The sequence below is a fragment of the Anopheles funestus genome, chromosome 2RL, assembly GCF_943734845.2.
Source record: "Anopheles funestus chromosome 2RL, idAnoFuneDA-416_04, whole genome shotgun sequence".
NCBI lineage: Eukaryota > Metazoa > Arthropoda > Insecta > Diptera > Culicidae > Anopheles > Anopheles funestus.
In genome coordinates this window covers 74966659-74980041 of record NC_064598.1, presented here as the reverse complement: position 1 = coordinate 74980041, position 13383 = coordinate 74966659, and the positions used below count along the sequence as shown (strand labels likewise).

Genomic DNA, 13383 nt, shown 5'->3' with positions numbered 1-13383 from the left:
ACACGGACTTGAGCAGAACTAGAATAGAACCCAGTGGTGATTCAAATAGAACTATTTAAATGAGTTTGTAATGATGCTGCGACAAGATGTGGACAAGTTTCCGTTAAATCGAAGATTCATTTCAAATTTAGATCTTTTTAAGCACTATTTCCACTAACTCCTTTCGAGTGCGTTTCTTTTGTCAGTTGGGTCGGCGTTTGCTGTTGGAAAATCGCTTTTCCGAAAAGGCTTTTCGAGACCGACTTTTCACGTCTTGTCAAACAGGACATTTCGGGCGCTCACTATCGATCCACTCCATGTGTCAGATCCGTTTTTCCCCCATTTCCACATAAAAGGACAATAGCGCGTTGACAGTGGCGGCGTTCCTGTGTCCCTTGTTGGATGCCTTCCAGAAGGTGTGTTTTCCTTCGTCAAGCGCCAATTGAATAAGAATCGTGTGTGTGTTTTAAAATTACAGAACAAAAGGTAAAGGTGAACAAAAATGTGTGTAACGCGCCATCAAGAATATCGTTTGACCGTGTTGGGTTGGGTTAGGTGTTTTTTAAAACGTTTTTTGGTTCTTTTTTTTTGCTAACCCAACACGAGACGGGCACGCTGATGGCAAAATGCTTGGTGGCACCGGTGGGAAAAAAGGCTCCCAAAACTCTCTCTCGCTCTCGCAAAAATTCTCGTGAGTTTTCCAGGCGCGTGCGCATCCGGTCTGTGACTCGCGCAAAAACGAACCACCGCGCTTTTGGGGGGAACCCCTGTACACGTGTGTGCGTGCGTGCGTGCGTGTGTCTAGGCAACGAGTGGTAATAGTACATACTCTCCACGGACGGGACACGGTAAAATGGTTCGAAGGAATACGCGCGTTTCCCATCGGTCTCAGTAGTATCGGCTCTAGCGTACGCGTACGGTTCGTACGTCCGTGTTGTCCATCGTTTACCGTTGGGCACCGATTTTCGGTCAAACGGGGTTTTTGGTGTTGAGACGCATCCTTTTTCCCCCCCCCGGTTCTCGTTCGGATTACTGGTACGAGGCCCAATTTTTGGAGAGAATCAATTACTGTGCATTGTGTGTGTGTGTGTGTGTGTCTGTGGTGAAAATTGTGAAAATTGAAAACCTTTTTCCTACGTTTGCGCTAAGGAAATGTCCCCAAGGCGATGGGAAAAGGACTAAAGCGAACACAAAAGGGATACTTTGCCAGCGTTTTTCACCGCTAATGGAGAGTCCTTTTATTCTGCACTGTGTATGTGTGTTTGTGTGGATGTGTTTGGTTCAATTTTGGCTGTGATTGGTGGGTGGGTGGTTGTGTAAATTTATACCTATACACCAAACACCACCCCACATTCCTTACTCAACATTTCTTCCACGGATGGAACAGAAGAGAAGGCAACAAAAAAAAAAAACACACTTCGTAACGCACCCGTAACGTGTACGCGTAAATGAGTGGCCAAAAAAGCATTACGAAAACAAAAAAAACACGCCTTCCAACACGCTTCTCTGTTGGGTTTTTTGGCAAAGTTCTCATCAACTTTCTCTTCCCCGTTTCGGGTTTCGTTTTTTTGTGTGTGGCACCCGAAAAGTTTTTGCATCACTCCGATCCACCCGATACCCCGTACCCCAACCCGCAAAATATAACGCACGAGCCTCACCGCCGAAGGTGTGCTGAACCGAAAAATCGTTTCCATTTCGCTGTACTCTCCGATCGGTGGTGATTATACTAACTCGATTAGACGGATGTTAGACGACGACGATGACGACGGACGCCGAAGTGACACGTACCCGCGCTGTCCTCCTCGCACTGCTTCTCTCGCTGCTTTTCTTACGCGCTAAAGGGAAAGATGGGCCTCGGCGGGTGGTTTACGGACCGTCTTCTTCCCGTGTGGCACGCGTGCGTGCATGTGATCATGTGCTTTTCGTGCCCGAAAACGTACGCTGGAGGAAAAGAGACAAATGAACCCATTTTTTTTTGAACGAAATCCCTTCTCCCCAAGAAGACGCCCTGCGTCTGAATCTGTGAGAGTGGCGCTCTTCAAACACCTTCTACAAACACCCCCCTCTTGGGTGGCTCAAAATCGGAAGGAAAGCATCCTTCATTCAAAAAAAAAAACAAGGTGGAATCAGAAAGGAGTGTTGGCCACAAGATGTAAGTAAAGGCATGCCAGGAGGCCAACCCGACAGAGAGGGGGGGAAAAGAAACGTACCACTCCGCCCAAAAGGAGGGAGCATCGGTTTTTGGGCCACCGTGTTAAGCTGCTCACAGTTTTTTTTTTGCTTGGTAGGAAGCTGATGAACTGAGATTACGAATCTGCTGTTGGAAAATGCTGCTGTGTGGGAGCAGCAGTTGCATGTGCAATGTGGAGCAGATTGCATCTCCCCAAAACGAAAAAAGCTAAACTACAGCTTGTGCGAGTACTGGCCTTGAAGCATGTGACCTGTGAACGTTTTCTGTCGTTTGTGTAATGGACCAGCGTGTGTCGTACGGATATTGGAATTCTACTGGCGGCAGGAAAAAGGTGTTTTTGGTGATATTTTTTTTATTTAGACCGAACTAAGCATCAAAAGGATATATCTTTGTTTTATCTCCATTTGTGTTTCTGTGTGTATGTGTTTGATTTCATTGGAATACTATAGGCAGACGCACTACCAGAAGCTTGGCGTACCAGCTTCATCGAGTAGTAAATAGTATAAAAAAGAGCCAAGTGGTCAGCATTCGTACATGTGTGTGTGTGTGTGAGTGTGTAAAGCTATGTGTTTGTAGCATGTAGCAGATGCTGCGACGGATTACGCCTCTATCGTAACCAGAATTACATTTCCTTTTCTTAGAAAGAAAGCAACAACAAACAAAAAAAACACACACACACACAAAACACATACACATATAATCTTCACCATAAACTCCAATTGCAATGGGAATGAAGATTTTGTGTGGAAAAGCGTTAGGAAAATGTTCTCGTTTGTGCAGTGAGCATAAAAAGAGAGAGAGAGCGCGCGATAGAGAGTGGAAAATGTTCACTGGAAAGAGAACTGTGTAGTACATTGTGTTTCGTTTGTGGAAAAATAGAAAAGACACGCGTTGTACGAGCGAATGTGTATGTGTGTCTGTGTGTGTTTGAGTTTAAAAGCATAAGAAGTGTGTGAGCAGCCATCATCCAAGGAGGCATCGCTAGTGAGAAGCATTAATCAAACTCCGATGGTTTCGGGTTAGAGTGTTGAGATGGTCCAGTTCTGTATGGACGGTGTAGCGTACGATAAAACAATCGAAAAAAGCGAAAACTAACAAAACTATCTGCGTGTAATGACTGTTTTGTGCACTTAATTAAAATGGATTGAAGTGTGTGTTTTTTGCAAAACATGTCTAACTTGACAGTAATTGTGCTTTTCTTTTATTTGTTTTTCACTTCTCTTTGTTTTATACTTTCTTGTTTGTTTCTTTTCCCTTTACTTTTTGTTTACTATGTTTTACTTATTCCAAATTAAAATAGTATTTTTTTTGCTTTTCAACTCTCTTACAATTGCAACGGTTAGTGCAAATAATTGCGTTTTGGGGTGTGCAAAATATCATTACGCTTCCGGATGCACACGACTTCCCCTCACGGCATCCGTCGTTTGAAGTTGAGCGTACCGCAGGTTCAACCGCACAAGGTCATGCGTATGTGTGTAGCGTAAGGAAAAAGTGTGTGAGAGCAAGCAACAACAACAACAACAACAACGGCAAAAATCTACATAATGGGCGATTGAATCGATGGTGTATATATGTGGCTGCCTACTGGTGTACAGACAACACCCTGCCTTGCCAGTGAGAGTGTCGTCGTATTTCCGCATCCTACGCACCACGAGACGCCAGGACCACGCACCACGTGCTCTTACGCTGCACTTCCGGTATCGTTCCGGGCGGTGTGGGCAAACTACCCCTTAATCATCCCATTTGCAGCACGGTGTCGGTAGCTGTGTTGGTTGAGTTGCTTGTGTGTGAAGGCTATAGCTACACACAGCAACACCCTGTGCTACTAGATTGTAGTAGTATACTATGTGCATGACGTGTGTGTGTGTGTGTTGGGGTGAATTTGTGTGAAACTGCAGTTGGTGGGAGTGTGTGAAACTGATAGACATCCGCCGTGGAGCTGTATTGATGCAATTTTGCACAGCGAACGATGCAACCCTCTGGCTGGGGCAAGCGTTTTTAAGGCTCGTTTTTTATGTTCTTAACTTACAAAAAAAATCCCGTCAGTGAAATTTACAAACCAAATATCTTTGAACGTCAAAGTGACACGAGTAACGCTGGTAACGACAAGGTTACTTAGTATCATAAAATGTTATACGTTCAATTTCGCCACAAAAGCTTCGCTTGCGCCTTACCGCGTATATGGGTATATGGTGTAATTTATATTTAAATTGTATGTTTTATTGATAAACACCGATGTGTTTCTCTTCCTATCTTCCCGTGTGCGTTAGGTTCCGTTTGCTTCCAGTGCCACGTTATGGGTGAACGTGTCCTTCTGTGGACATGTGGTTTGTGAACCGTAAGGTGAATGCATTTACTAGCGTGTGTGTGTGTGTGTAAGTGTTTTGTGCGCCCTTTCCAAGGCGCGTTCTGGCCTTGGGTCGTAAAGCAAGATAAATAAACCATAAACCAGTAGGGTAGTCTAAAATTGGACCCCCGAGAAGCAAACTCATCCGAACCTGAACGACGTGTTACTGTGTGGCAAAGGAAAGCCATCCCGATTGTTCCATCGACCAGTGTGTGTGTGTGTGTGCGTTTGTGTGCGTGTTTTGTTTTATTTGAAACGGCCACAATTCGGCTGAGTGTAGTGCGAAATTTGAAACAGTGACATCGATCGAGAACCTGCACGGTGCGTCCCGATCCTCGATCGGCAGTGGTCGGTGCGCGATGGAGCTGCCCAAGAGCAGATGGTGGCGCTGGAGACGGCGCCATTTGCTAACGGGATCGTTATTGTTGCTGGTTTGTTTGTTGTTAGCGCTGGATCCTGCTCCAGTGAATGCCGACCCGGATGAGGATATTCCACACAACGAGTAAGTGTATCCGGAGAGGCTAAGGGGAGTAGTTAATAGGGTCTGGAGGATATATTATGTTATATTGTAAGAGAGTTATGAGTACATCAAGATGCTAGGGAAAATTCCTGCAGTATCTTCCCGAAAGGACACTTTTTTCCATTTTTTGTACGGAGGTGGATTGAGGTTTAAAATTCTATTCTAAAGATATTATTAATTTTATGAAAATTTTAAAAGTTTATCTTTTTATGTAAGAGATTGAGAAAGATTGAAGAAGGAAGATTGAAGAAGAGATGGAAGATTGAGGTTTAAAATTCTATTCTAAAGATATTATTAATTTTATGAAAATTTTAAAAGTTTATCTTTTCATGTTATTTTTATGAGAACTTAATTAAATTATATATAATATGCAATGTTTTTTTCCAAACTTCGTAAAGCTACTGCAATTTTGAAGACAGATAGACTACAAATATTTTTGTTTCTCTTTGTGATTTATATAGTAATTATACTTTTACTTAAAGAAATCGGATCTTGTTTAGTCTATGTTAATCGAAGTAAAACAAGTCAACTCTAGGCCGAGATTATTTTCAACTTAAATTGTTGCACCAGCATACAAAAAATACTTTTGAAGCAGCTAAAACCCTTCCCAGTTAAATTTTTCCTTCATTTCCCAAGCAATTGATTTTGTTATATTGTTTTTCGTTCTGTTGCAATTCACCTCCCGTTTTGGTGAATATTATGAATCGATTCGTACGGTTGCAACGAACATGTTCCCCACCTCAACCTTTACGGAAGTTTCTTCTTTGTTCGCTACTTCAAGGGGACTTGTCTTCACTGTTTTATTCCGATCGCGTCTCCCTCTAAATCCTTGTTATCGTTTTACCTTCAGATTGCAGTGCCATGTTTTCCATCCCCATGAGCGGGAAAAAGGGAGCTTTTTTTGTGCTTTCAGGGTCCACCACATTCAGCGCGTGCTGCTTTTCCCGCATGCATGATTGTTGGGCGTGTTCTCGGTAGGGTTGTTAGTGTGCAGCAAAACAGAACCAGCCCTTTGCAATCCCACTGGGACGCGCTGCGGGATAGTGGAAAAGTTTAAATTGTTTAAATTATCTCGACAAAAGTGCAGAGAGTTTTGTACGAGCGTGGCGGCTCACCGTTCGTTTGATGCAGCAGGACTAGGAGGCTTCGTGAAGATTTATATTTATTCATGAAAAAATACATAATCACCTCGGGGAAATGTTGTCCTGTCTGGGGTGGGTGGTAGAGATCTTTGCATCCTTACGTCAGCTTTTCGGGGCCGTGTGGCCCTTGGTGGTTGTGTGTTCGGCTGTATTCAAAGTCGTGTTTCACTCGCAAGTGCACTACAGTTTGTGATTGAGGAAGGAGTTTTGAATTCTTCATTGACCACCGGTTGTCTTGTTAATCCGTGCGGTGTTAAACATTTTTGTGGGTTTGGGAAAGACTTTGGACCATGAGCTTTGGCTTGGTGAATGTATATGCGTGCAGGATGTTTATCAATAGTTTTGTAGAAAACTAAGAGTAGATTGTGGGATAGAAATATTTTAAGCTACACTTAGTTCCATGTTTTGTATATGCAGCTCCTGAAAGTATGCAAATGCGAGTATTTGGGCTTTGTTAAAACTACTTCGCGGGGTCAAGAAGAGATCACTTTAAAACTCTTTGGTTTTGGATGAGTTAGCGATCGTAGAATTATTGAAGTTTTTATTGAGTGATTGTCGAGTTAGGAAAAAAAATGCATACCTTTAGGCGTGTAGGTAAATCACAACCCAGCAGTAAGTCGTCAAAAAGGATTTATACATAAACATCATATGTTTCTCTTCTTTCGAGAACTCATTATCACTTATGTTCGTTCCCGGACCATAATGACGACATACAAATGCATTTATCTACAATGAATTGAAGGTGGAGGAAGCCTGTAGAATGGAGTGTATGTGATATTACTCCACTAGTATGAGCGTAACGTTGCATTATGCAACATCCTGAACCCGTGCCAGAGCGAAATATGACGTCTTACTAAGTAACGAGAATCTACCAGAATGGCATTTACAGGAAAACATATACATTCCAGCGGTAGTGGGAAGCTTTAACATTTCTGCTTGGAAGTATTATGCTTGCCTTGATTACCACATTGTTGTGATGCACTTTTGCCAGACTCGTCCTTAACGTAGAATTAACTCGTTCATATGTTATCGACCGTTCAGAGAGCAGTGCTGCTTTGACTTAGTTTGCTAGTTAAGCCCGAACGCGGTAAAAATGTTTGAAAAACATTCCAAACACACCCAACCCACCATTACGCCAGCAAGCTTTTTTGTTGCGTAATACGTATGCGATTGATTTCCCTCACCATCACCTGATGGTTGTTTGTTTGCTGCTGAAAATGAAAACGTCACTTGCATCGTTTCTCCCTTGCCTGAAACTAAAAGCGGGCATAAACCCGGGGTTGTTAAGATTGATGGGGCGTGCAGGCAATAAAAGAAAACAAGACCGTAGGACACCGTTGTTGTTTCTTTGTTTTTGTTATGTTTTTTTATTGGGTTATAACGTTAATATTATTTCATCTGGTTTTCTTCACCAGCATCAGCGTAACAACAAAGAAAATGTCACCGGGAGGAAGTGAATTTTCACAGTCGTAACGGTCGTAACTTTTTGCAAAGCGTTTTATCGCTTTTTAAGGTTTGCGAAAAAAAACAATATCAACCAAAGAAATCGATCGAAATGAACGAGAGGTCGAAAGGGAGGGCACCAGGGAGATCTGTGGAAAAAATATGTAGAATGCACTTAAAGTCCGTCTTAAAGCTAACAGCCATGTCATAAAGCTTTTGTTTGAAAATTTGTGCAACTTTTACGAGGCTTAGGGTTATACAATTTTATATTTTTATGTTTATAAATGTGTGAACAAAGTGTAAAGTATTGTTGATTGAAACAGAGTATAGTTTTATGCATTTCAGCGACATTTTACAACTGATGTTTACATTATTTTTTTCTTCTCTTATTTCCTCTTGACAGTGGTCATAAAGCTCATATTAAATAATCTTTAGCTGGTCCCACCATAGTCTAGTCGATAAATGAAAGGAAAAAATCAAAAATACTCTAATGATTGCGAAACTGGTCTAGTTAGTGCAAGAAACTTTTAATTCATATTAACCTTAAAGGTGCACATTTCTAGTTGATTTCGCCAAACTTGCCACATTTTCAAACATTATTTTAAAAGAAACATATCCTGTCAGTTGCATGCCGCCCTTGTACACTATTCCTGGCAAGGAGGAGTAGGATTTTCATCAATGTCCGGATCCAATCAATCCACTTCACTATCGAGAGCCAAAAGCAGTGATTTAACAGCGGAGCCGGGCAAGAAGTGGTTTGTGGCTGGAATTGAAAGCCAAACCATCATTCCTCCAGAGAGTGCCACGACTCTGTGGGGTGCATCCGAGAGCAGTACATCGGAAGTACCCATTTCGGACTGCCGTATTGAAGATGGTTCGTAAAGCCGAATGTTATGCATTTGGTGTGGGGAGGCATATCGGAAGAATGAGAGGGATGTAGAAAAAAAAACTAGAGAGAAAGAGGGAGAGCTACAACTGCCTAGACTTCCGATTACTTGCGGCTGACAGCTGGAGCTTTTGAGTGAAAAGAATTTTCAATAAATCTTGCCACACCGTATCGGAAAACGTGTGTCGCTGTGTGAACGTGTTTCGTGGTATAGTGTGAAATGTGTTTTCCACTTCTTCCCCCCACCCCCTTTTTGCCCGCTTCCCCTCTCTGCCGTAGCTCCCTGTCTCGCCTGACATGTGAAAATCTGAAAAAAGAACCATGGATAAATTCGAAAATCTTTCACAACTTCTCCACTCCATCGATACATTTTGCATCCCGGGAAATGTGTTCCCCTCACTCCCCCTCCTTTCTACTCCTTTTGGATACTGTTCCTATCGCTCGGAGGCTTTGTGGTTACGGTTTAGTTCTGGTACCTTCCGATCGACGGACTAGTGTGCGCCATCCGGTGCGACAACAGCACACGCCTTCAACACGTGTGCGTGCGCGTGTGTGTGTGTGTGTGTGTGTGTTTTGGTGTGAATTGCAAAGAACCTCTCATAGCGCGAAAATGCGTTTCCACCCATCAAACCATCTCCCCCTTGTGAAGGAGGAAGATGCGAGGGGGTGTGTGGTAGGTTGGCAAAATTTATGTAGGAATTTGAATAGAAAGGAATGCTCCGTCCGTTCGTTGCTGGCGCGTGTTTTTGGTTTGGTACTGTCTTTGCCCTCCGGGTCCCCACTGGGTGGCTGGGTGGCTGGGTGGGTGCTATTTGGCACTGCAGTATATTGACAGATATTACATCGCTCGTTTTGTCGCACCATGTTCCCTGCCATGCTCGCCACGGTAAAGTTTCATCCACCAAACCAACCGACTAAGCCAATCATATCCGTGGCTGCTTCGCGGGGTGGTTGTTGGGGAATGTTTCTTGCGAAGAGGATGCTTTTCTCGATGGTGCAAACGGTGCACCACGGCCAGAGGTAGCAATCATTTCATCGATAATGGACATGATAAATTTCACCTTCACACACACAGACACATAAACATCACGCGATGCTGAAGAAGAATATCCGATCGTTCTCGGTTTTGCCCACCCACCGTCCTTGGGAAATATGCAGCATGACAGTACGGCGATTTCATTTCATATCGAATGTTTTTTGCCTTTTTTATCTTTTCTCACAAATCCTCTTTTCCGCTCTTGTTTTTTTTTATTTGCAGAGTACGAAACTGGGCCATCCGTTTCGGTGTCGATCTGTGGGAGTTTGGACGACAGTTTACCAAAGTGAACGACATCAGAAATGTAAGTATCGTGTTCATCGTGATGTGGTTTGTGTGTGTTTTTTTTTGCTATTTTGTATTTAACTTTCAGCAGCAGCATTTCTTAGAATCGTAAGCGAAAAGGATTAATTTTGGGTGTGCGTCCCTTGCGCAGCGTGGCCGTCGTCACATTTTGGGGGATGTAGAAAAGTAGAGGATTTCTTGCTAATTTTTAGGATCTTCCCCGTTGGCTTGCCTTCGATGGAGGATTAGCAGTGTTGTAGTTTTGTCGTACATCCCATTGATTGGCCCACCGATGGTTGTCGGCAGTGGGTCGGGCACTACCTGCCAGAATATGAGGGTCGGCACTGTTAAACGAGACGGTCTTTTAAATGATTCTGCTATGCGGTTTGCGCCGTAAGCCAACAAAGCATTTCCAGGCATTTACCTGAAGACCCAATAATGTGTGCCATCCTTCCAGGAGCCCACGCTGATGGTGAGCAAAACGGGTCAAGATTAGTCAAGCGCAATAAAGCGAAGGGTGGCTGATGGTGGCAGATACCGAAGGCGGGAACCCGAAATCCTTCGCTTTACTCGCTAGTAGGTGGTAGGTGGTTTTTGGGTAAGGTAAAAAGGGGTTTCGCAGAGATTTCTTGTTGGGGGGTGCTGGGTGGCGGTGTATGTAACAGCTTTGCTAGTTTGCGAGAAAGCTTCCATTTTTCCACACCCGCGCCTGTGTACAGTTTCGTTCAGTTTTTCCCATTTTTGCTCTCCAAAACGGGGAGCATCCCATTGTCCTGATGGTGAGGCTCGTGTGTTAGACTTTGTACACGTGTACGTTTTTGTTGGTGTGTAGCTGTGTGTAGGGCACTCTGGTGAGTGTATTTTCGGGACAAACCCACCCTTATGCACCTTCTGGACGGTGTACGGGTAGAGTGAAGCTTTGTGGGAAATTTTCAACCAAAGTAAAGATATCTCGATGCGGCCTCCACATGTATACGTACGTAGGGAAATGGAACGAAGTGTCCAGGGGTATCCGTTGGGGTAAGGGGTGTTGCTAACAGAAGATATGCTGCTGAAAGTTTTTACTTTCCCACCACTCGCTATACCTCCTACGAAAAGTGTTTGGAAAAGCGCACCGCCGACGGCCATTTTTCACGTGTGTGTGTGTATGTATCCCTGCACATACCGTACTCGGAGGCAGGAAGAAATGGTGTGTGCTGTCAGGTGCTGTCGCTGCTTCACATTGACAGAGCGTTTTGTGGCGTAGTCATCGGCATAATCGGTGAGCGGAGCAAGAAAGGACGAATGAGACGCAGCCCCGCACCGGGAGGATATGGCTCGTTACTTGTTCGTTGCCAAGCTACCTGAACGCTATGCACGTCGAATGAGCCACGGATTTTCACGGCCCGTAGGAATCGATTTTATGTCCACCGGGCTTTTCCGGGCGTTTTGAGGTGGGCGTGTGTGTGGCTTGATTTTCTCGTAAGGAGCTTCCCAGTCGGTTTGCTTGGGCTGTAAAGATAGAATTTGATGGATCAGAAAAGGAATGATGGAAACACTTGGGGCTGGTGGTTTTAAAGCGACGATGGAAAACCTTGAAGACGATGCCATGTATCGACCGAGTGTAGAAGTTGAAAAGCACACACGCCTTCGAACTTGGTACAACTCGTTCGTCAGTTACCGTGTTTGAACGAGCTGCGAGCTGCAAGTAGTCCCAGGTGTGTCGTACGTTACCGAGGTTTGGCAGGTGAAGAGTTAGCTTGAAATTAGTGCCCGACGAAACGAGCCTCGGCGAACGGTGGAATGTGATGCAACGGCGTGAAGCCAATTTTCAACGAGCAGGCTCTTTCGGTGGCATTGAGATCGATGAGTTTCTACACATTGTGTGCTGTTTTTTTTTCTCTCGTATTATACTGTTGGGTAAACACATGCAACTAACATAGCGTAAAGAAAATTTTAACGGCAAGTTGAAGTCGAAGCAACGTACAGAGATGATTAGCAGTAAGAATAGAGAAGGAACAACAGTATATTTATCTTCATTTTTCAGAGCCTTTTTTATGTTACTTTCAGTTATGTGACGCATAACATAAAGTAATTTTAGAATATAATACAACGAAAATATTGTCGTGACTGAAAAGCACCATGCGTCTCCATCATATTATACAAATATTTTTATTAGATATATTTAAGCTTTTAATGCATTGTTCTTAATTTTCCTTAATCTTTTTTTTTTGTTTTTGCATCATAATTTGGTTTCAATCATATAAACATGTATTAATTAAAAAAAAATCCTTCGAAATTCACATTTAATGAAAACAACTATGCGCCTCCATCGGACGATACGTTTACAAGCAATATTTTTTAAAACGTTTATTTGTTATGCTATTATTTTATCGGTACACATTGTATGACGTTTGAATAAAAGTAATTTTAGAGTATAATACAACAACAAATATAGTCGTGAGTAAAAAGCACCAGGCGTCTCCATAATGTAGTACAAATATATTCATTATGTTTATTCATATTTTAAAAGAGCTGTTCTAAAGCATCGTATTTTTTTAAAAAATATATTAGTTTAAAAAATCCTTTGGAATACACATTTTATGTAAACAACTATACACCTCCATCGGACGATAAGTGCACAAACAATATTTTTTAAAACATATATTTATTATGCTGTTACTTTATCGACAATTATTATATGACGCTTAATTATTAATTACTTATGAATTAAAGTAATTTTAGAATTTAATACAACAACAAATATAATTGTGACTAAAATTCACCATGCGTCTCCATTATCTAGCATAAACATATTTATTATATTTATTCATATTTTTAAAGAGTTGTTTTAATGCTTCGATTTATTGGATTTTGTATTAAAATTTTGTTTCAAGCATATAAACATATTATTTGTTTAAAATAAATCCTTTGCAAGTCAATCTTTATGTAAACAACCATGCGCCTCCATCGAATGGTACGTTCACAAGCCAAATTTTAAAACATCTATTTATTATGCTATAATTTTATCGGGCATGCATGTGATAGTAGGTTGATGAGAGAAAAATGGCAAAAGTCTATTTTCAAACGAGATAAAACTGTTCTACTCAGCGTAAAGCACCAGCACTGTCAGTTATTGTTCCCACGGCCTTCACACGCCGGCATGCAACGTGAATGCACGATTTCCTGCCTCAACACGCTTTCGCACGGCACCGGTAGATGGAAGATAAGAGCAAAAGTCTAGAAAACAATGATTTTTAACGTGTTCATGAGGTGTTCGAGTTAAATGTTGATTGCAAATGTAGCACTTCGCCGTGTAACAACGCCGTACCGGTCTTTTCGCCCAGTTTCTCAAACGAAGTTTGTTTGTTTTTTTTTGCAACGCTCATACACTCGCTCACCACATTGATGCTGTAGCGGAAAAGGTGCAACAGCGTGTATTGTGTATGTGTTTCTGTGTGCATGGATCGCATTTGCATTGGCCAGCTGTGCCGTGCCGTGCTAGAAGACGGTTAATGTATCGTGTTCGGTGTTTACCTCTGCTTACACATCGTTAGCTACGTTGGCTTTCGCAC

At 42.6% G+C, this 13383-nt stretch overlaps 1 protein-coding gene across 6 annotated transcripts in view; it reads left to right on the top strand.

The window, feature by feature from the left end:
• The first annotated feature begins 75 nt into the window (after positions 1-75).
• Positions 76-13383, top strand: part of LOC125761112 (voltage-dependent calcium channel subunit alpha-2/delta-4) — a 57697-nt gene continuing 44389 nt past the window's right edge. For 2 of the 6 annotated variants that reach the window (XM_049421970.1, XM_049421965.1), the window contains exons 1-3: positions 76-465; positions 4441-5019; positions 9767-9848. In XM_049421970.1, coding sequence (XP_049277927.1) covers positions 4877-5019; positions 9767-9848 — 225 coding nt within the window. In that variant the 5' untranslated portion in view covers positions 76-465; positions 4441-4876. Of the gene's footprint in view, positions 466-743; positions 1015-2188; positions 2502-3403; positions 5020-9766; positions 9849-13383 lie in introns of those variants that run through there. The other 4 variants (XM_049421969.1, XM_049421967.1, XM_049421968.1 and 1 more) reach the window with 4 other exon arrangements.